Source organism: Oncorhynchus nerka, linkage group LG6, assembly GCF_034236695.1.
Source record: "Oncorhynchus nerka isolate Pitt River linkage group LG6, Oner_Uvic_2.0, whole genome shotgun sequence".
NCBI classification, from domain to species: Eukaryota; Metazoa; Chordata; class Actinopteri; order Salmoniformes; family Salmonidae; genus Oncorhynchus; species Oncorhynchus nerka.
In genome coordinates this window covers 81,924,951-81,949,696 of record NC_088401.1, presented here as the reverse complement: position 1 = coordinate 81,949,696, position 24,746 = coordinate 81,924,951, and the positions used below count along the sequence as shown (strand labels likewise).

At 43.0% G+C, this 24,746-nt stretch overlaps 2 protein-coding genes across 4 annotated transcripts in view; both read right to left on the bottom strand.

The window, feature by feature from the left end:
* Positions 1-220: 220 nt before the first annotated feature.
* LOC115125076 (cyclin-G1-like) lies at positions 221-9,424 on the bottom strand. 2 transcript variants are annotated; one of them, XM_029654575.2, is made up of 7 exons: positions 9,226-9,424; positions 6,870-7,133; positions 6,323-6,576; positions 5,399-5,477; positions 4,611-4,721; positions 4,309-4,404; positions 1,669-1,756 (listed from the first exon to the last, which is right to left on the bottom strand). In XM_029654575.2, the coding sequence occupies exons 1-6, from the start codon at positions 9,274-9,276 to the stop codon at positions 4,333-4,335; spliced, it is 831 nt and encodes a 276-aa protein (XP_029510435.1). In that variant the 5' UTR covers positions 9,277-9,424; the 3' UTR covers positions 1,669-1,756; positions 4,309-4,332. The 2 variants fall into 2 exon arrangements, with proteins under 2 accessions (XP_029510434.1, XP_029510435.1); XM_029654574.2 differs by lacking the exon at positions 4,309-4,404 and having other exon boundaries at positions 221-1,756; positions 9,226-9,423.
* Positions 9,425-10,169: 745 nt separating this feature from the next.
* Positions 10,170-24,746, bottom strand: part of LOC115125695 (septin-8-A-like) — a 35,536-nt gene continuing 20,959 nt past the window's right edge. Inside the window, exon 10 of one of the 2 annotated variants that reach the window (XM_065019938.1) lies at positions 10,170-15,602. In XM_065019938.1, coding sequence (XP_064876010.1) covers positions 15,548-15,602 — 55 coding nt within the window. In that variant the 3' untranslated portion in view covers positions 10,170-15,547. Of the gene's footprint in view, positions 15,603-22,291; positions 23,952-24,746 lie in introns of those variants that run through there. The other variant, XM_065019939.1, reaches the window with a different exon arrangement.

Below are 24,746 nucleotides of genomic sequence, written 5' to 3'. Positions count from 1 at the left end.
GTCCTTTGAAACTGAACTATAAGCCGTAATAATATACAACCCTACATCCTGCCTTTTCTCTGAGCCTGTGTTTTATTTAAGATTGGAATTTTATTCAGCCAAACCTTTGTCATAAGACTTCAAAGCCATAATTCAGTTAACTAGCGGTCGGTATGGAAATCGTTGAAACGTGGTCTTTATGGACGTGTGGTTTCAAAACATTGAAGACAGTGCAACCACACAGCTTTTCAATATGGTTTTATTGAAAGGTCCAAACACATGGGGTTAAACAGATTTAGTTAACACTTTTTTTTTTAGGCAAAGTTTTCAAATTCCAGAACATCAACTTTATTTCAAATTCTTAACAAAATACTAAGCTCAGTTGTGGTTGGCTATGGCCTCAAGCACATCAAATACTTTAGTAAATGCAGATCAAACAAACTTCATTTCCTATATTAACTGTGCTTATCTAAGTGACTTAGTGCATTTTTAGCATAATACAATAAATTAATTGTGAGTGGTTGTTCTCTAAAAAGGCTACGTTTTGTTTTTGCCACAAATCAAGATAATTCAACATCACATTCTGTAATAGTGATCGTGTTAATCTGTAACCATTGTTAGTTATATCGATGTCACAGTAGATAATGGGGGGGGGGGGGCGTCATCCACAGACCATTTCAGCTCCAAGAGCATGCTATCCTGCAAGCTAAAACCAATACATGTGCAGGATCGTTGCTAGTTTCATCACATCACTGGGGAAACCGCAACAAAAACACCCTCACAAGTACAACAACAAAAAAGTTTCAAAATAAAATATATTTTTCATCACCTTGGGTAGAGGAGTGTGCATTTTTAGGCCAGTTCGTCAACCTAGGGTGGAAGTTAAGGGTTTTGGGTCCGATTTCTTGGTTCCATTGTTTTTGCATTTTCACAAAACCCTTCTCCCTCCTCTTCCACATAGTGGACTGAGGACCTAGGTGGTTCTATACTTCATTGCTTAAAACCAGCAACCACGATAGAATACTATGCAGAGTATTCATGTTGGTACTGATTCAGATAAGAACATACTGTATACACGCATTTCAACCAGGAAGGATTTCACCTTCGCTAGGTGGCAGCGGATAAACCCACTCTTGACCGGGCATTACTCCCATGGCGTGCCTTCTCAATGGCACCCTATTCCCTATAGAGCGATCCAACCTTATCAAAAGTAGTGCACTATCTAGGGAATAGGGTGCCGTTTCAGAAGCAGCCTTAGTCAATGAAGCAGATGTAGGCTAATAAATAGTGAGCTTATTCAAATACAGAAAAACTAGGAGAAAAGGAAAGAAAAAGGTAACAGGTTTTCCCCTTAAAGAACTACATCATCCATAATGCAGTTCTGTAAGGGAAATGGGTTAGTGGAGGTGGGTGACCATGTAGCAAAAGTAGAGTACAGGAAGTTATTTTTTGGGATTTTTTTTGCCATTTTTCCATGAAACTGAAAAACAAAACATGTTTTTAGGGGAGAAGAGGTGGTAGCCTACTTCTCCTTTTGTATCGGTGTACTCCTACTTTTGTATCAGTGGTCACCCAGCCCCAGGGTTCAGTAGGCGGACTCGGGGATTGTGGGCATATGGGCGATCTTGTAGTAGCTGTGTTTCAACGTGCGTTGCGTTCTGCCAGAGAGGATCCAACGAAGCCTCTGGCTGTTGGGCCTGGAGACCCTGGTGGTTGAATACTCAATGAGACACTTCATAACCAACTCTGTCACGATAACCAGGTCTCCTTGTCGGACCTGAGGAAACAAGAAAAATAAATTATACAGCACATCAGAGTATTCATTTATTTAAAAAACTGCCAATCAGAGAGTGTTAGTGCTGCTGCTGGTCTGTTTACACATTTATTCTCTCCATCATTCAAAACAGAGGGTTCCCAATGCCAAAGAGCAAAACTCAACATCTCTCCAGAGTCTTGATTAATCATCGATTTGCCTACATTTTCCATGATTCCGCAACATTAGGCAATCCGTTGGGCAACAAGCCGTTGGAGCCTCAACACAGAGCAGCGCAAACCCTCCACCGCATAGCCCCACCGTGGCTAAACCCTCCACCCCAGAGCCCCAACAGTGGCTAAACCCTCCACCGCATAGCCCCAACAGTGGCTAAACCCTCCACCCCAGAGCCAACAGTGGCTAAACCCTCCACCCCAGAGCCAACAGTGGCTAAACCCTCCACCCCAGAGCCAACAGTGGCTAAACCCTCCACCCCAGAGCCCCACCGTGGCTACACCCTCCACCGCATGAGCCAACAGTGGCTACACCCTCCACCGCATGAGCCAACAGTGGCTACACCCTCCACCGCATGAGCCAACAGTGGCTACACCCTCCACCGCATGAGCCAACAGTGGCTACACCCTCCACCGCATGAGCCAACAGTGGCTACACCCTCCACCCCAGAACCAACAGTGGCTACACCCTCCACCCCAGAACCAACAGTGGCTACACCCTCCACCCCAGAGCCAACAGTGGCTACACCCTCCACCCCAGAGCCAACAGTGGCTACACCCTCCACCCCAGAGCCAACAGTGGCTACACCCTCCACCCCATAGCCAACAGTGGCTACACCCTCCACCCCATAGCCAACAGTGGCTACACCCTCCACCCCATAGCCAACAGTGGCTACACCCTCCACCCCATAGCCAACAGTGGCTACACCCTCCACCCCATAGCCAACAGTGGCTACACCCTCCACCCCATAGCCAACAGTGGCTACACCCTCCACCCCATAGCCAACAGTGGCTAAACCCTCCACCCCAGAGCCCCACAGTGGCTAAACCCTCCACCCCAGAGCCAACAGTGGCTACACCCTCCACCGCATGAGCCAACAGTGGCTACACCCTCCACCGCATGAGCCAACAGTGGCTACACCCTCCACCCCAGAGCCAACAGTGGCTACACCCTCCACCCCAGAGCCAACAGTGGCTACACCCTCCACCCCAGAGCCAACAGTGGCTACACCCTCCACCCCAGAGCCAACAGTGGCTACACCCTCCACCCCAGAGCCAACAGTGGCTACACCCTCCACCCCAGAGCCAACAGTGGCTACACCCTCCACCCCAGAGCCAACAGTGGCTACACCCTCCACCCCAGAGCCAACAGTGGCTACACCCTCCACCCCATAGCCAACAGTGGCTACACCCTCCACCCCATAGCCAACAGTGGCTACACCCTCCACCCCATAGCCAACAGTGGCTACACCCTCCACCCCATAGCCAACAGTGGCTACACCCTCCACCCCATAGCCAACAGTGGCTACACCCTCCACCCCATAGCCAACAGTGGCTAAACCCTCCACCCCAGAGCCCCACCGTGGCTACACCCTCCACCGCATGAGCCAACAGTGGCTACACCCTCCACCGCATGAGCCAACAGTGGCTACACCCTCCACCGCATGAGCCAACAGTGGCTACACCCTCCACCGCATGAGCCAACAGTGGCTACACCCTCCACCCCAGAGCCAACAGTGGCTACACCCTCCACCCCAGAGCCAACAGTGGCTACACCCTCCACCCCAGAGCCAACAGTGGCTACACCCTCCACCCCAGAGCCAACAGTGGCTACACCCTCCACCCCAGAGCCAACAGTGGCTACACCCTCCACCCCATAGCCAACAGTGGCTACACCCTCCACCCCATAGCCAACAGTGGCTACACCCTCCACCCCATAGCCAACAGTGGCTACACCCTCCACCCCATAGCCAACAGTGGCTACACCCTCCACCCCATAGCCAACAGTGGCTACACCCTCCACCCCATAGCCAACAGTGGCTACACCCTCCACCCCATAGCCAACAGTGGCTACACCCTCCACCCCATAGCCAACAGTGGCTACACCCTCCACCCCATAGCCAACAGTGGCTAAACCCTCCACCCCATAGCCAACAGTGGCTAAACCCTCCACCCCATAGCCAACAGTGGCTAAACCCTCCACCCCATAGCCAACAGTGGCTAAACCCTCCACCCCATAGCCAACAGTGGCTAAACACTCCACCCCATAGCCAACAGTGGCTAAACACTCCACCCCATAGCCAACAGTGGCTAAACACTCCACCCCATAGCCAACAGTGGCTAAACACTCCACCTCATAGCTAACAGTGGCTAAACACTCCACCTCATAGCCAAGTGGCTGTGTCTCAAACGGACCCTTATTTCCTGTAGTGCACTACTTTTGATGAGGCCCCATAGGTTGCCATATGAGACAGCCCCAGTGTAAACACCTTCCATTGCTGGGTTGTGTTCATTAGGCACCAAACGGGGAAACAAAAACACTCAAAAACAGGGAGAAACTACCTTGGGACTTGTCCAATAAGAAACTCATTTTCTGTGAGCGCGTCTTTTCTCTCGTTTTCCGTTGCAAAACATTTCAAACGTTTTCCGTTGTATGCCCTAATGAACAAGACCCCGGTTAGTGTTCTGGTTACAACAGACATGTTTGGGGAGTGATATGACACTGGGTGGTAGCCTGAGTCCCAGATCTGTTTGTACTCTCTTGCCAACTCCTATATACAATGTTTGGTGTGATGACATAGGAACAAGACAGTACAAACAGCTGAGACCAGGCTATCTGGCTAGACAAGACAGTAAACACTCACAGTGAGTTGCTGCTGGAGAGACTTGAAGGCGTTTAGCAGCTTGTCTACGTGCTCATGGTCATGCTGCTCCTGAAACTCCAGGGCCAACAAGGACAGGGCAAGCAGAGAGGGCTGTGTAGACAGAAGGAAAGAGGGGTAGACACAGAAGGAAAGAGGGGTAGACACAGAAGGAAAGAGGGGTAGACACAGAAGGAAAGAGGGGTAGACACAGAAGGAAAGAGGGGTAGACACAGAAGGAAAGAGGGGTAGACACAGAAGGAAAGAGGGGTAGACACAGAAGGAAAGAGGGGTAGACACAGAAGGAAAGAGGGGTAGACACAGAAGGAAAGAGGGGTAGACACAGAAGGAAAGAGGGGTAGACACAGAAGGAAAGAGGGGTAGACACAGAAGGAAAGAGGGGTAGACACAGAAGGAAAGAGGGGTAGACACAGAAGGAAAGAGGGGTAGACAGAGAAGGAAAGAGGGGTAGACAGAGAAGGAAAGAGGGGTAGACAGAGAAGGAAAGAGGGGTAGACAGAGAAGGAAAGAGACATTAGGTTGGCATGAAAGCTACACATTAAGAGGGATATTTGTATACACCAACATTTTACAGTTGGTTTTAAACTGAGTACGTTTTTCCACCCACACACTCAAAGCACATCAACCCCCACCCCTTTCCCAAGTGCCTTGCCCAAAATAGACCTAGATCCAATGTCACAACATGAACTAGCTACATACACATAGTATTGAGAGACTCTAAATGAGACCAAAATAGATTTGTTTTGATACACAGAACTACAGTATCTTACCTTGACTTTGGAGAAAGTGAAAGAGCAATGGCAGGCTTTCAGCTGGGCTTCTAGTCTCTCAATGTTCAGGATCTCCTTGCTATGGAGAGAAAACGCGTTTCAATAATGTTTGTTCAAGATGTTTGTCAAGTGTTTTATAAAGCATAAGAGCTAAAGAAATGTCCATATATATATATATATATATGAAACTGAGTTTAAGATAAAAGCATCCACGTTATTGAAATCCCCATTATCCAGACTACTTTTAAAGAGCATGTGTGAACACAAGCCATCACAGAGGCCCAATCAGCTGCTTTGTGGAACAGCTTCATAATTAACCAATAATGCAAAAGGGACTTTATCTATTAACCTAGTGCACAAGATGACTGCCTAAACATCACACCGAGATACCCTGGTATATACTACGGGTGTCAAACTCATTCTGCACCGGGGGGGGCGCAGTCGGTCTTCCACGAAATGTAAAAAATATATATTTAAATTTTACCTTTATTTAACTAGGCAAGTCGGTTAAGAACAGATTCTTATTTTCAATGACTGTCTAGGAACAGTGGGTTAACTGCCTGTTCAGGGGCAGAATGACAGATTTGTACCTTGTCAGCTCAGGGGTTTGAACTTGCAACCTTCCGGTTACTAGTCCAACGCTCTAACCACTAGGCTACCCTGCCGCCCCAGGCATCCAGAGGGCCGCACTAAAATGTGGTGATTAACAAACTGGACAGTCAAGAAACTAAGAATATAGGTCATTATCATTTAGTCAGTCAATTTGAGTCGTTTTAAAGTGTACCGAGTATGTTCTTTTCTCAAACCACCTGTCGGATTGGACAGACCCGTTATAGACCCCCATGCAGGATCCGGCCCGCGTGCCGCATGTTTGACACCCCTGGTACATGCACGGTTTACTGGCCAAGCCTAGAGTCATCGTACCAGTCATCTTCAAGCGTGTCCTGGATATAGCTGTAAAACAGCCTGAGGAAGTGGAGGGCCGTGGGGGCTTTGACCTTCCAGTAGAGTTTCTCCAGAATGATCTTCTCCATCCTCATCATGTCAGACACAGTGAAGCGGTTCTGGCTGATTCGGATCAGCTCGTTGGCCATGGGGACATTCTTCCCCTCCTCCGAAGTCTTCACAGCGATGTAGAAACAGGAGAGGCCCACGCATGACAGATGCTTCGGCTGGATCTGGGAGAAGAATGTTATTTACCAAATGGTTGAAGTTAATGGACACACTGATCGATATTGAATATAATTTACTCGATTTTGGGGGTTTAGAAATATATATTTTTTTACAGTGAAGCGATGTAGAACATTCTGATATTACTTAATGTACCCAATTGAGTGACGATTTTACAGTCCTCGCACGTCTAATAACAGTCATTTGTTAACCTGTCTGTATTGCTCACGCTAAAAACAAATGAACTGAAGACGAATTTTAATCGATTCTAATCAAACCCAGTCTGATGTCCAGGCCTTACCTTCATAACAGCGAGGAAGCGGTCCAGCAGGTTGACGGCCAGGGAGAAGGTCTCTGCACTGAAGCCAAAGAACCTGGTCAGAGACAGGAGGTCCTTCACCTCATACTCTCTGAGCCGGGCGGTCATCCTCAGGCCGTTGCCATGGGCCGTCTCAATGATCCTCAGCCCGCTCAGCTTGGGCTGGTACCTGAACTCCTGGTCAGTCAAGGCCTTCAACTGCACAGCAAAGGGCAGAGCCCCTGGTCCAGTCACTGTGGGAAGCATCTATTGAGAGGGAGAGAATGGATTAATAACTCATGGGAATTGATTATATAATGTTTCAAATTAACTTCATGAGTACTGTCACCATCATCTGTTGACGAAAGGGGGACAGAATGTATGGTGAATACATTAATCAATTCCCTTGAATTAAGATATTTCCATATTTAAGATATTACACCAATGGAATGGTGACTAATTTTGTATTTGAAAAATATATATATTTTACCTTTATTTAACCAGGCAGTTAAGAACAAATTCTTATTTTCAATTACGCCCTGTGGGTTCACTGCCTGTTCAGGGGCAGAATGACAGATTTGTACCTTGTCGGCTCAGGGGTTTGAACTTGCAACCTTCCGGTTACTGGTCCACTAGGCTACCCTGCCACCCCAAGAGGAATGGTATTGGGAGTCAAATTTGATATCAACTTGATGATTAAGCATTTATTTGAGATGAATTGAAAACCCGTTTGGGGATGTTCTGGCAGTACGCATCACAATGGTACTGGTACTTTGGAAACATGTTACATACTATTTAGGAGATGTTATTGTCCAAGGCTGTTACTCTTTCCTAGTAGAGACAATAATGTGTCTATCCATTAATCTAGATCAGGAATATTCCTGAGGGGGGGGGGGGGTCTACCAAAATATTCTTTTGATCCAAGTCTGACACCAACAGGCTCCTGAACAGCGTCTATCACCATGCCATAAAACTGCTAAATAGCTAACTAAATGGTGACACTGGCTTATTTTTGCACCGTCTCCATGAACACGCACAGGGTCCTACGCACACTGATACTACAATACACATACAAACGCGCAATAATTTGCTATAAACTAATATCGAGCCAGTATCCCTGCACAATGCAAATATGGCAGCAGTTGCAGAACCCGTTTCTAGTATGCTTACTTAATCGTGTTCTTCTCATTTTTATATCTCTCGCGTTTTTGGTTCAACCTTGGTATTTTTAGTAATACATTTGTTATTGATTACTGCATTGTTGGGGTTAGAGGTCACAAGGCATTTCACTGTACTTGTGCACGTGACATTAAAACGGGAAAAACACCAGGTATTAGACTACCAGTGCGGAAACCGCTGGCTCCTGCTAAGCTTTCTGGGCTTGGACATTCATTTTTTTGCCAACACATGCTTAACCGTTGTTTGACCAGCTAAACAGCTTGCTAAATATGTTACATTGAGCTAATACGCTGTTAGAGTTTACACTTCATCTTCCAATTATATAAAAGTGGAGGTCAAAATCATTTCAAACTAAAATGTTCATTACTTCACCTTGCCATGACAACTCACCTGATAATACTTATGGGGGTCACTGGTTTACCTGGGAAAGGGTCCCTGGGCAAGATAAGATTGAAGCCCCCTGATCTAGCTAACGTTAAATTATTATATAGTCATTATTCACTACTGGTCCCTGTCACCACAATCTCTTGTCATTTAACTGGATTGAACTGGTCGGAATCCTACTATAGGGGTCGCAATTTAATACTGCATGGGGGCATGTCTGGACATGTCAAATAGTTCACATACACCCACCCAAAAACGTTATAATGATATGTGTGTAAAACATTAGCAATACAGTTTTAAAAAATGGACAATAAACCAGTATTATTTAAAATATAAAAACGACTAGTTTCTAATTAGTGTGAAATGTGAAGGCCCCATACGCCAGTACGCCATTTCATAGGCAACGAGGTCTGCGTGATGTGTCACGACATGTTCCCTGCTCATAGAAACCAATGGAGAATACGAAACACCGTCACTTAAACGAGGCTAACACTACAACGTATACGGTTCTCCTCCCAAATAATACTTTTCTACATTGATGTTAGTGTTATATTTTCATGTAAAAAAATATATATATTCACACAACAGGCGGTTAAGAGTTGAAAGCACAGCAAGTAGACAGCAGGCCATGGCAAAAAAACAACAACCCGGTAGGCCGTCGAGGTTACAAAATAACTAAACGAACATGTAGGATATCGTTGAAACAATAAGGCTAGACAACGATATGGTTTAACATTGTACTTAGAAGTTGGACACCAAAGAAATAGGTATAATGGTGAAAAGGCAGGGCTCTTACCTTGTCTTTGATATGATGAGGAGCGTTGGTTGTTGCAGTGGACAGTAACATAAGCAGATTAAATATATAGTTTCAGGAAAAGAAAGGTTAAGATGACAGTATGTACTTTCAATCAGAAAGCTGTAAGCAAACGTAACTTTTCCTCCTATACACACCCCTTACCCTTGGCGTAAGGCGAAAGGAAAGGGGTTTTCAGCCTTTTAGTACCTAGTCAGACCATGCCCAAAAATAGCAAGGTCTAATTGGCCAATGTTGAAACGACACTCCCTACTTCTCAGTTTTCATTCGATACAAACCCATCAATCAGCAAGAAAGTCACGCCCTTCCCAGTACTGGGTGGGGTTATGTTATCATGGTGAGATTCCTCCTTTAGAGAAAGAACGACCCGGGCACCATGGAATGCAGAGTTCCATTCGAACGCACAGTTCAATCTCCAGGATCTTTATTGTGCCATATTGTGGACACGATGAACAGTTTTGAACAGTTGCAGACAGTTTTTGGTTGACCAATGTAAACGGCATCTCCAGAATAATTAGGCATATACATGTACTGTGTCAAACTACTGTTATAAATTGAGTTTCCATAAATCGAATGCATTTAAATTATTTATGAACCATTAAGCATATATGTCCAAACAACCATTTGCAGATTGGATTTAATCTATAACATTTTCACAATGAATGTAAAACCAACAATTCAAAACTAAGTCTATTTGGTAACTGGAAACCAGTAGCTCTGTGTCTGGACCAATCAGTCATTGGTCTGGACTCTGGAACATTCTAGAAACCAGGGGCTCCAGGGAGAGAGTGCAGTGGCTCACTCTGACACCCTATTAGCCTGTATGGACACGAGAATAGGTAAAATAAATAAAAATAGTTCATAGCTATCAGAATGTATTCATTAAAATTGAATACAAGAGAGGAGAAGACAATTTTTCAAAGTATTTTTTATTCATAGCGAGCAAAAACGAATCTATACAAGATAGGGTATAATCAATAACTTTTATAAGATAACATATTTCAAGGTATTATAGTTAAACTCTTGGACACTTCAGGATAATATGAATCTTTTTCAGTAGTTTTAGTGTCTCGTATTGTTCTCAATTTCAGACAAATTCAACAATCCACCTTAATGATTAATCTATAGCCATCAAATTATACATTCCCAACTGTTAACACCACCCCACAAATCACATTATTATTTATAAGTAGGCATAATAATCCATAGATCATATGGGGGGGTCCACAAAGTCAGTAGTATGTTAAATCAAGTTCTTATTCCTTATAAATAGACAACCCTAACAACTTCATACAGGTTGCAGCACCCTTAATGAAACTCATACACTACAGCTTCACAGTGTAATAAGACAAGTTACTAGAGTCAAAGGCAATAAATAAAACCAGGGGCGCAACTTTGGTTTTAGAAGTGGGGGGGACATAATTATATATTTTTTTGTTATCCAGTCGGATATACACTCCAAACAGCCGACCCGACTGCTCAGAGGCGTCTGCATGGTCCTAAAGCACACTGTTGCCTCGTTTTGTATCACATTCCAATGATAAAACTTTGGGGGGGGACAAAAAGGCAATTTCAGAATGTTCCCCCCTGTCCCAAGAGAAAGTTGCAACCCTAATTAGAACAGTAACCTGGGGGGGGGGGTCTAGACAACAGCAAGGAAAGCACATTCGTTAATTCATTTATAACCTCTGGGGGCTTTTAATCTGAATATTGTTATATTATAGCCTGAGTGCCAGTCTGCTTCTGCTCTCTTGCCAACTGCTTTCTAGAATAGAAAAAGACTGGCACCCAGGCTAGTTGTCTAATGCTTATTTAAATCCATCTGTAAAATGCCATGCAGAGAAGCATGCTGTAGAGCAGGGCATTCAACGGACCCTACGAGGTCCGGCGCCTGCGGGTTTTCTGTTCTACCTAATAATTAATTGCACACACCTGGTGGCCCAGGTCTAAATCAGTCCCTGGTTAAAGGGGGAACAATAATGACCACGTTTACATGCACACCAATATCCCGTTATTATTCGGGATACTCAAGTATCCCGTTTTTGAGTTGACGCATATAAACATCATATCTCATTTATAATAACTCGAAAAAGCTTGTAACCCGGTTCTGATAAACCTGGATAAGATGCATGGGATATGATCAGTGGCGACCCGTCATTCAAGGCAGGTGGCGCTTTGAGCCCTAAATTTATTTGGGTTGCCTGGTTTTTTTGGAATTAATACCGGTCACATATCAGTTTGCAAACAATGTAAACAACATATTTTTTGAAATAATTGAGTCAATAAAGCCACATACATGGTCTCTTTTTTGCTTTGTTGAGTAAGGCAGCTCCAAAATGCAGGTGTTTCAGCCTAGCTCAGTGCTTTCTGTGGTGGTGGGGCAGCCAGCGGAAAATACAGAGTGTAGGGGTGGGTAATGTTCTCTAGTTGCGCCGTGATTGGCTCAGTGTTCTGTCACTCATGGGGACACTATGTTACCGCCAAATCTAAGGGTAGAGCTTGAAAATTCAAGCCCCTTGGGTGCTGCCATAGACTTACATAAGAAGTGCCCTTCCAAGAAGGCTCGAGGTCATTGGCCACAGATAAAATGACATCAAATCACGTTATATCTACAGTAGCTTTGATTGGACTTCAAAATCTTAGCTAGCAGTCACCATCATGAATCAAGTCGACAATCTAGCGGTAAATCTTTTTTAATCGTTGTCATATGAAGAGAAATAATGAAGATTAAACGCATCAGTGCTCATCGACCATTGGACATAAACATCTACCTTCTTGCCCTTTGTGCTGTTGTCTATGCCCAATTGTGTTTGTACCATGTTTTGTGTTGCTACCATGTTGTGTTGCTACCATGTTGTTGTCATGTTGTGCTGCTACCATGCTGTGTGGTCATGTGTTGCTGCCTTGCTATGTTGTTGTCTTAGGTCTCTCTTTATGTAGTGTTGTGTTGTCTCTCTTGTCGTGATGTGTGTTTTTTGTCCTATATCTATATATTTTGTTTTAAATCCTGTTCCCGCAGGAGGCCTTTTGCCTTTTGGTAGGCCGTCATTGTAAATAATAATTTGTTTTTAACTGACTTGCCTAGTTAAATAAAGGTTCAATAAAAAATAATCCAAAATGTAATACAATTAAAAATTACACAACAAGTTGGAAATTACAAATTCAACAATGAGTGGTTTGGAAGGAATCAGTGGCTAACTGCAAGCACAGCAAAGCAATCACTAGCCTACTATTCAGTGGAGTGGGTGTGTGGTCCAAAGTCTGGGTTTAAGGATCTCTTGTTCAAGTTCAAAATGATAAACATTCAACACTGGCCTTCCTGTCTGGGAACTCTGAAAAAACGAGCTTGGGAAAATGTTTTGAACGGTCATCCAACTCCGAATTTTAAGTGTGAACTTTGGCCTCTTTCTAGAGCTACGACCTAAAGATCATTAACGTCATCATGATTCACCCTTGTTTTTTTCACAGTTGTCTTGAAAGCACCATTAGTCCAGAGAATGACAGACTTTTTTTTTTACCCCTTTTTTCTCCCCTTTTTCATGGTATCCAATTGTTTACTAGCTACTATCTTGTCTCATCGCTACAACTCCCGTACGGGCTCGGGAGAGACGAAGGTTGTTGTAGTAGCTACCATCTTGTCTCATTGCTACAACTCCCGTACGGGCTCGGGAGAGACGAAGGTTGTTGTAGTAGCTACTATCTTGTCTCATTGCTACAACTCCCGTACGGGCTCGGAAGAGACAAAGGTTGAAAGTCATGCGTCCTCCGATACACAACCCAACCAAGCCGCACTGCTTCTTAACACAGCGCGCATCCAACCCGGAAGCCAGCCGCACCAATGTGTCGGAGGAAACACTGTGTACCTGGCAACCTTGGTTAGTGTGCACTGCGCCCGGCCAGCCACAGGAGTTGCTGGTGCGCGATGAGACAAGGACATCCCTACCGGCCAAACCCTCCCTAACCCGGACGACGCTGGGCCAATTGTGCGTCGCCCCACGGACCTCTCGGTCGCGGCCGGTTACGACAGAGCCTGGGCGCGAACCCAGAGTTTCTGGTGGAACATCTGGCGCTGCAGTACAGCGCCCTTAACCACTGCGCCACCCGGGAGGAGAATGACAGACTTTGATGACAAAGTTTGATGGCAAAATTTGCCCACGAAGGACCACCGCACCACCTTCCTGTTCAAGTGAGGATAACACAACAAGATTCCAAAAAGGAGTCCAAAAATGTATTGTACATTGCTGCATAAATGATGTAATATGCCAGGGAGATAGTATTACTTTACTAGCTACAGTATACATAAGTGTATGTTGTGTAAGTAAACTTTTAGTAGCCCATGTGCCTCACCATAATTATTTGGTCTGTTTACCCTTATTAATTTTGCCTACTGTTCTGACTTGGTGGTGCACATGTAGCCTATAACCCGTTTAAGAGAAATGTAGTCATTGAATATTTTAAGAGCTTTCATTGTCTGTTTATGTGCCATTTTATTTATTCTACGGTTCTGACTTGGTGTACAGGGAGAACACTGTACATTTCAAAAGTGCTGAACAAGTAGTTATATTGACTAGACAGTCCTAGCTCGCTCATCAATCTCGTAATCCAAATTATGGATTGCCTCTTATCCGCTTGTCGTCCCCTTATGCCATAGTTTGTACATCTCAATTGCGACCCAGTTCAGTAGAAACCACATTTGTCTAAGCAAGTCAGCCATATCAGCTATGTTTAATTTTAAAAGGCAGTAAATGAGGCTGAATTAACTGTATCGCTGCCAGACAAGGCTCCACTGATAGCCAGGTGTAGCAGTGGTAAGGTATTGGGACAGCTTTATGGAGGCCCTAACAGTTTGTGGGCACCGTTTGTCACCGTTATAATGCAATGAATGTATTGTTTAGTGTTGTGTTTGTGTAGTGTAGTGGCTCGGCTGGCATGCCCCACAAAGATGTTACACGCCATTCGATATGATGACGTTAGACGGGATACTGTGGCATGATAACATCTTATCCCGTTCACTGTTGGTTTTTGTGGTCTACGCAGGCTCAGTTTCGCATATCATGGGTATTGTGTGATGTTTTCATCTGACTGTCAAATCACTTCAAAAAGGTAGGCTACCTGCACAGTTTATTGCCCCAGAATACTAAATAAAGTAGTGACATCACCAGAATAATGTTTTACATTGATAGAAAGATTAGGCTACGAATGCATTCAAATGAACACCTGCAAAGTTGTTTCTCGTTTAGGGACTGGGGAGAAAACGCAATAACCCAAAACATGTAATCAGTTTGAAGGGTTTTAAGGAAATGAAAACCTGAGAAAACGATGAAACAAGTTTCTGTTAAGACTTCAGTTCGACTTGGGTGCATGTTTGATGCGGTTGAAATACTGTCTGCTTGCATAACAGTGTCAAAGATAATGCATCACACAAAGATAATCAAAGATAATGCTTCACATTTGCATTTTCTCAAGAAATGCTGAAAAAAATTAATTATTATTCTCCACTGTGTCATGTTTCCCAGCCAAAATTAACATTTTGTTGTATAATTTCACTGCAAGAAATTCATAATTATGCAAGAGTTAATATTACATTACACTACAGGAGGTTATAATCTTACACTCAGTGTCTATATTTCAGTTAATCCATTTAAGCCGTATAATTAAAATGAGGAATATTCAGTTTATTCATGGATGCAGGGATACTCATGAGCGGGATATCAAAAGGTGCATGTAAACAGCTCATCCCGAATAAGACCTTAAGCAGGATATGAGCTATAATATCCAGAATACTGTGCACATGTAAACGTGGTCAATGGAAAAATAATGCAGTAGAACTGGCTTTGAGGTCCAACGTTGAGTTTGACAGCTTTAGAGCATCAGCTTTTATTTTTATGAACCAAGTTTGCATCCAAAATGGAACCCTATTCCCTATATAGTGCACTACTTTATAGCCCTATAGATAGCCTGTATACTTTCTAAGTATTAGAGAACGTGTTTAATATTATGTTGAGCTTGGCCTGCACTGCATTGAAGACTCCAGGACCAGGTATTGGTAGGAACATCACTTGAAGAGTTCAGGAATAATGAGCACATCACAGCAAGCGGTCCGTCCTAAATGCCACTCTATTCCCAGGGGCTCTGGTCAAAAGTAGTGCACTACATAGGGAATAGGGTGCCATTTGGGATTTTTACACAAATGAAGCTTTGAATCACGTTGTAAAAAAAAATAGTAAGCTCAATAGATTGTTAATAGTTAAATCGGGGAAGATTAGAACAGCCATCCTTTCGGTGTTGGTAGAAAGTCATTCTTCTAATTTAAATTCCTTCCTGATGTTAGGGAGCACGCAGACGGAAGACTAAAGAAGCTATGAAAAGAAAAAGAAAAAGCTCAGGTCATTGATTTGAACAGGAGACAAGGAGACAGGAGTAGACATACTGCATGCCCAGGAAAGTCATGATAGATGAACAGAACATAAAACTATACTACTTATCTGTAAACCTCTACTCACTGGGCATTGAGTACTGTACATTTATGGACATGAAGATGATGATTATGTGAATAAAGGAGTCTATAAGTAAGTTATATTTTGATGACCAGTATTTTACATATGCTTTTACACCTGCATTGTTTGCTGTTTGGGGTTTTAGGCTGGGTTTCTGTACAGCACTTTGAGATATCAGCTGATGTACGAAGGGCTATATAAATACATTTGATTTGATTTGATATGCCAATACCTAGATTAACTGTTTATTACATACATCAACCCTTGACTGAAACAGGTTAAAACTATGACAATACTTGCTACTCATTGATTCATTGCCTAGGAACAATAAAACAAATCTCCCCAATGTAACTCAGATAACCCAGGCTTACTGGAGAAATAAAAAACTAGCCTGGTCACAGATCTGTTTGTGCTCTTGTCAAGCCATACATGCTGGAGTAGGCATGATAGCACAAACACACTAGCACTCAGGCTAAAATAAAACATTCAGAGCAAAGTAATGGGTGGAGGATATGCAGGGTTGGGAAACAACATTCATGACCCACAAACACCACAGTCAACCAGGTCTTGGGTATTTTAAGATGCCCTACTTTACAGCCTGTTGCTATAGGATATGGTTGCATCATTTCATGCAATACAGTTGCCTGGTTACCCAAACTCCTTGCTCTGGCCAAATGCTACGCCATACCCACAGACATTAGATTCTTCTCCGCCAATGAGTCTGGATCTGACGATTTCTAGAAAGAAAATCAATTCTAGGCCGTCTGATTGGTCCCAGAGACCGATGTGTTGGGCCAGGGCCAGAACACACGTGGGTAAAGCGTTGTTTTGAAAATGTGTCATTGGCTTTGATACTCTGATTGGTTATCAATGATCCAATCGCTGATGACTACGTTTTGTACAACACCCCTCCTTTTGACATCGCTACAAAGGACTTAAATGATGTCAGTCTCTGACTGAAGTACGTAGCGAACTATAGAGCAGCAGAATAATTCAGTTTGAGTTGTCAGCCAAGTGATACAGAGAAGTAGAGCACATGTAAGTGATACAGAGGACAGAGAAGTAGAGCACAGGTAAGTGATACAGAGGACAGAGAAGTAGAGCACAGGTAAGTGATACAGAGAAGTAGAGCACATGTAAGTGATACAGAGGACAGAGAAGTAGAGCACAGGTAAGTGATACAGAGGACAGAGAAATAGAGCACAGGTAAGTGATACAGAGAAGTAGAGCACAGGTAAGTGATACAGAGAAGTAGAGCACAGGTAAGTGATACAGAGAAGTAGAGCACAGGTAAGTGATACAGAGAAGTAGAGCACAGGTAAGTGATACAGAGAAGTAGAGCACAGGTAAGTGATACAGAGAAGTAGAGCACAGGTAAGTGATACAGAGAAGTAGAGCACAGGTAAGTGATACAGAGAAGTAGAGCACAGGTAAGTGATACAGAGGACAGAGAAGTAGAGCACAGGTAAGTGATACAGAGGACAGAGAAGTAGAGCACAGGTAAGTGATACAGAGGACAGAGAAGTAGAGCACAGGTAAGTGATACAGAGAAGTAGAGCACAGGTAAGTGATACAGAGGACAGAGAAGTAGAGCACAGGTAAGTGATACAGAGGACAGAGAAGTAGAGCACAGGTAAGTGATACAGAGAAGTAGAGCACATGTAAGTGATACAGAGGACAGAGAAGTAGAGCACAGGTAAGTGATACAGAGAAGTAGAGCACAGGTAAGTGATACAGAGAACAGAGAAGTAGAGCACAGGTAAGTGATCAGTGTGGCTGGTAAAAACTCATGAATTGTATCTATACATTCATTATAGGCTGCAAATAGCATTGATAAAACCATGATTCGCCTTCTGAAGTGCCAGAACAATGCATACACTTCCCAAGTGAATTCCCTATAACTTCTTGATTGGAATAAAAAGGCATACAGAGGTCTTCTCCTCTTTCCCTTTAACAGTAACATTCAGAGATTTAACACCAGCAGTCAGAGGCATGTCCTTCAGCTCTGGAAACCATATCTCCTCTAAACTTTTTACCTTTACATATTTCATTCAATTGTATAGAATGGTCGCTTTCACCCTTATTGCGTTGTATAAAAAAAAGAAACGTCTTCTCACTGTCAACTGTGTTTATTTTCAGCAAACTTAACACGTGTAAACATTTGTATGAACATGACAAGATTCAACAACTGAGACATAAACTGAACCAGTTCCACAGACATGTGAGTAAGAGAAATGGAATAACGTGTCCCTGAACAAAGGGAGGGTCAAAATCAAAAGTAACAGTCAGTATCTGGTGTGGCCACCAGCTGCATTAAGTGCTGCAGTGCATCTCCTCCTCGTGGACTGCACCAGATTTGCCAGTTCTTGCTGTGAGATGTTACCCCACTCTTCCACCAAGGCACCTGCAAGTTCCCAGACATTTCTGGGGAGAATGGCCCTAGCCCTCACCCTCTGATCCAACAGGTCCCAGACATGCTCAATGGGATTGAGATCCGGGCTCTTCGCTGGCCATGGCAGAACAATGACTTTCCTGTCTTGCCGGAAATCACGCACAGAACAAGCAGTATGGTAGGTGGCATTGTCATGCTGGAGCGTCATGTCAGGATGAGGCTGCAGGAAGGGTACCATATCAGGGAAGAGGATGTCTTCCCTGTAATGCACAGCGTTGAGATTGCCTGCAATGACAACAAGCTCAGTCCGATGATGCTGTGACACACCGCCCCAGACCATGATGGTCCCTCCACCTCCAAATCGCTCCCGCTCCAGAGTACAGGCCTCGGTGTAACGGTCACTCCTTCGATGATAAATGCGAATCCGACCATCACCCCTGGTGAGACAAAACCACGACTCGTCAGTGAAGAGCACTTTTTGCCAGTCCTGTCTTGTCCAGCGATGGTGGGTTTGTGCCCATAGGCGACATTGTTGCAGGTGATGTCTGGTGAGGACCTGCCTTACAACAGGCCTACAAGCCCTCAGTCCAGCCTCTCTCAGCTTATTGCGGACAGTCTGAGCACTGATGGAGGGAATGTGCATTCCTGGTGTAACTCGGGCAGTTGTTGTTGCCATCCTGTACCTGTCCCGCAGGTGTGATGTTCGATCCTGTGTGGGTGTTGTTACACGTGGTCTGCCACTGCGAGGACGATCAGCTGTCCGTCGTGTCTCCCTGTAGCACTGTCTCACAGTACGGGCATTGCAATTTATTGCCCTGTCCACATCTGCAGTCCTCATGCCTCCTTGCAGCATGCCTAAGGCACGTTCACGCAGATGAGCAGGGACCCTGGGCATCTTTCTTTTGGTGTTTTTCAGAGTCAGTATGGGAAACAGTGTTTAAACCCTTTACAATGAAGATCTGTGAAGCTATTTGGATTTTTACGAATTATCTTTGAAAGACAGGGTCCTGAAAAAGGGACGTTTCTTTTTTTGCTGGGTTTAGTTGCCATGGTGCCCTATTAGCAGCCTAAGCACAGAGCTCCTGTAAATGTGTACATATTTAGTTGTTTTGTAGGTGTTTTTTATTGTTGATTTTTAAAATCATCTCTTTTGTTTTTGATAACATTGAGTTTTTATTGTATATAGCTGTGTCACGCCCTGACCTTAGAGAGCCTTTTTATTTCTCTATTTGGTTAGGTCGGTTTGGGTGTGATTTGGGTGGGCATTCTAGTTTTTCTATTTCTTTGTTGGCCGGGTATGGTTCCCAATCAGAGGCAGCTGTCTATCGTTGTCTCTGATTGGGGATCATACTTAGGCAGCCTTTTTCCCACCTTTAGTTTGTGGGATATTGACTATGTTTGTGTGCAGTTGCTTTCTGTACTGCCTGTAGCGGTACGTTCATAATTGGTTTGTTTTTTCGGTGTCATTTAAATAAAAGTAAAACGTACGCCTACCACGCTGCACCTTGATCCGATCATTTCAACAGACGTGACAAACTGGTGTTTTTGAGCCATGGCTTTGCAGATTGACTGACAGGTTAACATTTTTTGGCTTGGCTAGCTAGCTAAATGGCTAATGTTTTTATATGAATTATGCATCTGGACGCAGTACAAGCTTTTTTTCTTTGGCTGCTAATTCCTGGCTGCTAATTCCTGATCAACTAAGAATATAATTTGAGGAGTGGTGAGAGAGGAATAACAGAGAGGAATACAGCAGTGCTGAGGCAGAGGGCTCCTAGTGAGGACGACTGGCTACTTATTCTTGAACTTTGTGTGGTGAGCTTTCTGGCGCCCAGAGCTGCTGATGCGTCAGTGTTACACAGAGTGGAAGAGGAGAAGTTCAGCAGCGGCTGTAAGACTCGGGCTGGTTCCCAGACTTGCCCACTACAAGATCATCAGCAGACTCCATCTCCATCCTCTGACCAGTTCTCTCTGCTCAAACCCTGAACTGACCTTGTCTCTGAACTGACCATTGCTTGCTTGTTTTTTTGCACTTGTGGACATACTGGACTCTACCTAGCTACAGCATCATAACATACTGGACTCTACCTAGCTACGGTGTAACATACTGGATTCTACCTAGCTACAGTATAACATACTGGACTCTACCTAGCTACAGTATAACATACTGGACACTACCTAGCTACAGTATCATAACATACTGGACTCTACCTAGCTACAGTATAACATACTGGATTCTACCTAGCTACAGTATAACATACTGGACTCTACCTAGCTACAGTATCATAACATACTGGATTCTACCTAGCTACAGTATAACATACTGGACTCTACCTAGCTACAGTATCATAACATACTGGACTCTACCTAGCTACAGCATCATAACATACTGGACTCTACCTAGCTACAGCATCATAACATACTGGACTCTACCTAGCTACAGCATCATAACATACTGGACTCTACCTAGCTACAGCATCATAACATACTGGACTCTACCTAGCTACAGCATCATAACATACTGGACTCTACCTAGCTACAGCATCATAACATACTGGACTCTACCTAGCTACAGTATCATAACATACTGGACTCTACCTAGCTACAGTATCATAACATACTGGACTCTACCTAGCTACAGTATCATAACATACTGGACTCTACCTTGCTACAGTATCATAACATACTGGACTCTACCTAGCTACAGTATCATAACATACTGGACTCTACCTAGCTACAGTATCATAACATACTGGACTCTACCTAGCTACAGTATCATAACATACTGGACTCTACCTCGCTACAGTATCATAACATACTGGACTCTACCTAGCTACAGTATCATAACATACTGGACTCTACCTAGCTACAGTATCATAACATACTTCATACATAAAAACTATCAGCAACTCGAAAAAATAGTATTATTATGCATATATTCATATATAGTATACAAGTTCTGTATTCATGTAAAACAGCACTGGATTAATTATTACACTTCTATTGACTATGGTTTAGTCATATGTAGGTTGCTTTACATACATTTGCATAATCTATGTTATACAACGGATGGGTCTAATCCTGGATACTGATTGGTTAAAACCGCATTCCAGCCAGTGTCTATTCCACTAGTTACCACCAGCTAAACCTATGACGTTGAAATGTCTATTTACTCTGTTCCATCTCACTGCACAATACACTGTCTCATCAGCCCAGCCAGGTAATTTATAAACTTGATCTCCACTATTAAAAAGCATCTGGACATTATATCCCATTTCTTTTAGACTAGCAATTGGTTTTCAACAGCGGAGATTTGTATAAACCTTGCTGTCTGTCTCTTTCACATTTGCATCATTGTTTCAATCTTGAAATTCAATCTCCAGCTGTCCCATAGTAATGAACGTGTTGGGAGTCGGGACGAGACAGACAGACAGGCAGACACCTTTTTTCAGCCAGTGGAAATCTTGAATCAGCTGGCATAATTTTTATGGATATATTCAAAGAAATGTCAATAGATAACAGGTAAAACGAAATGAAATGCAGCTAGTGATTGTGTTAGCTGTGTTGTTGGCTAGCTCCTCTGAACAACACTGTCCTGAAGAGAGAGCACATTCTATGCAAGGCAAAATTGCGCACCATTAGCTCATTGTTATGGATGTATCCAAATAAATGTCACTAGAAAACAACTCAAACAAACGCAAATGCAGCTACTTTGCTGTCATTCTGGCTGCACTGTTTGACGTGACTGTAACTTAGCCGTAGTTGGCTGGCTGGCAAGCAAGGGATAACAACGTTGCCAGTCAGTATGGCAATAGAACCTTTAAAACACACTGTGTCGCATCCACAGATACAGAACAAAAAGACTGGGTCTATAGATACAGAGCAAAAAGACTTAACGACTGGGTCTATAGATACAGAATAAAAAGACTTAACGACTGGGTCTATAGATACAGAATAAAAAGACTTAACGACTGGGTCTATAGCTACAGAACAAAAAGACTTAACGACTGGGTCTATAGATACAGAATAAAAAGACTTAACGACTGGGTCTATAGATACAGAACAAAAAGACTTAACGACTGGGTCTATAGATACAGAATAAAAAGACTTAACGACTGGGTCTATAGATACAGAACAAAAAGACTTAACGACTGGGTCTATAGATACAGAATAAAAAGACTTAACGACTGGGTCTATAGATACAGAACAAAAAGACTTAACGACTGGGTCTATAGATACAGAATAAAAAGACTGGGTCTATAGATACAGAACAAAAAGACTTAACGACTGGGTCTATAGATACAGAACAAAAAGACTGGGTCTATAGATACAGAACAAAAAGACTGGGTCTATAGATACAGAACAAAAAGACTGGGTCTATAGATACAGAACAAAAAGACTGGGTCTATAGATACAGAACAAAAAGACTTAACGACTGGGTCTATAGATACAGAACAAAAAGACTGGGTCTATAGATACAGAATAAAAAGACTGGGTCTATAGATACAGAACAAAAAGACTGGGTCTATAGATACAGAATAAAAAGACTTAAAGACTGGGTCTATAGATACAGAACAAAAAGACTTAACGACTGGGTCTATAGATACAGAACAAAAAGACTGGGTCTATAGATACAGAACAAAAAGACTGGGTCTATAGATACAGAACAAAAAGACTGGGTCTATAGATACAGAACAAAAAGACTTAACGACTGGGTCTATAGATACAGAATAAAAAGACTTAACGACTGGGTCTATAGATACAGAACAAAAAGACTTAACGACGGGGTCGCATCTCTGGCAACCAACCGATAGAACGAACGACCAGCAATCAGCTGGATTGGGGAGCAACCTTAAATTTGTGTCGCGACTATATCTCGTGGAAAGATGAAATAGTACGAATGAATTCATCAAAATACACATTTTTTAATGAAAATATGTAAATTATTATTTTAATATGTTGGTAGCCCATTGTGTAAAATATATCCTCCAAAAACTGTCTTCTCTGGCCTTATCACTTAATTAATACACACATTCAAATTAACACACACACACACACACACACAGTTCACAGTTCACAGTCAATATTTGACGCAATGATGGGTAGAACTATATTAGCCTGGAAGGCAAGCTCTTGCTGTTTCAGAAGCAGTTTGGAAACCAAGATAGAACTATACATTCTTTCTTCCTAGCAACAGTAAAACAGTCCTAGTCATGTTTCTGCTGGGGATAAAACATGCGTTACGTTTCCTGGTTTTAATGTCTATGTGCGTTTCAGATGGCAGATTCAGATGGACACATTCACACTAGGAACGTAAAACAACATACGCTAAAAGTTATCATAACTGAGTCCACAGGTTTTGTTTTTACATGTCTTGTGGAGTCAGCACTGGAGAGAAAGTCTGCGTCCTGAATTACACCCTATTCCCTATATAAGTGCACTACTTGGCACTTATCAAAAGTAGTGCACTATAGAGGGAATAGTGGGCCATTTGGGATGCACCCTTTGATCTCCAGTGCTGACTCCACAAGACATGTATACTGTAGGGAATATGGGGGCCATTTTGGACACGGGCGTGAAGTCCACTGTGTAAGGTCATCTTTCTGATCAGAGCGGCTCACAGCCAACGCATCATCATCACACACATCTCTCACATGTAGTGTCAAAGAAGTGGCATTGGGGTCCGTTCATACAATTTGAGAATGAAATAGTCCCTGAAGCTAAAAAAAAAGTGAAGATAAAACATGTCCCTTGTTTCCATGGTGATGAAGAGACACATTCCTGGTTGCCTTGGTGTTGCTGTGGTGCCAACGAATCAACTGAAATAAAGAAAATAAGGCAAAAATATGGTAAAAGGAAAAAGGAACATATATAGAATTTGATGAGTTGAAAATCAAAAGAAGAAAATAGTAAGCAAAACAAACAAAATAATTTGAGAATAGTGTGTTAACAATGATCGCAATCATTTCAACATTATGGATGTTTCCGTTTTACAGATCGAACCAAACCGTTTTATGATCTGTCCATCTTCACACAAAGAAAGAAAACAGGGACCATCTCTCTACGAATAAAATGAACTGGTTATAATGTGAAATGTGGGAACTGTCCAATAGTGAGCACTATAACCTCCACATTAACTTGTTGAATCAGCCAAGTCTATGGTGTCAGCAGAGTCATAGTCAATAGTTATATTTCCTCACACTTTCTCCTCCTCATCAGTGTGCTGCTTAACATTTCCTGTCATTGAGACTCTAAGAAGTTAAATGTCCAACAGATCTCTCTTTGGTCTGAGGAGAGAGATCATTATTCCATTACAATAGACAGATTGACATTGGGATAGAAATACAGACGGAAGCTTGTAACCACTGATATTCTTTATGCAAGATGTCTAACTCTGAACAGAATAGCTACCATCTAAGATGTCTAACTCTGAACTGAATAGCTACCATCTAAGATGTCTAACTCTGAACAGAATAGGCTACCATCTAAGATGTCTAACTCTGAACTGAATAGGCTACCATCTAAGATGTCTAACTCTGAACTGAATAGGCTACCATCTAAGATGTCTAACTCTGAACTGAATAGCTACCATCTAAGATGTCTAACTCTGAACA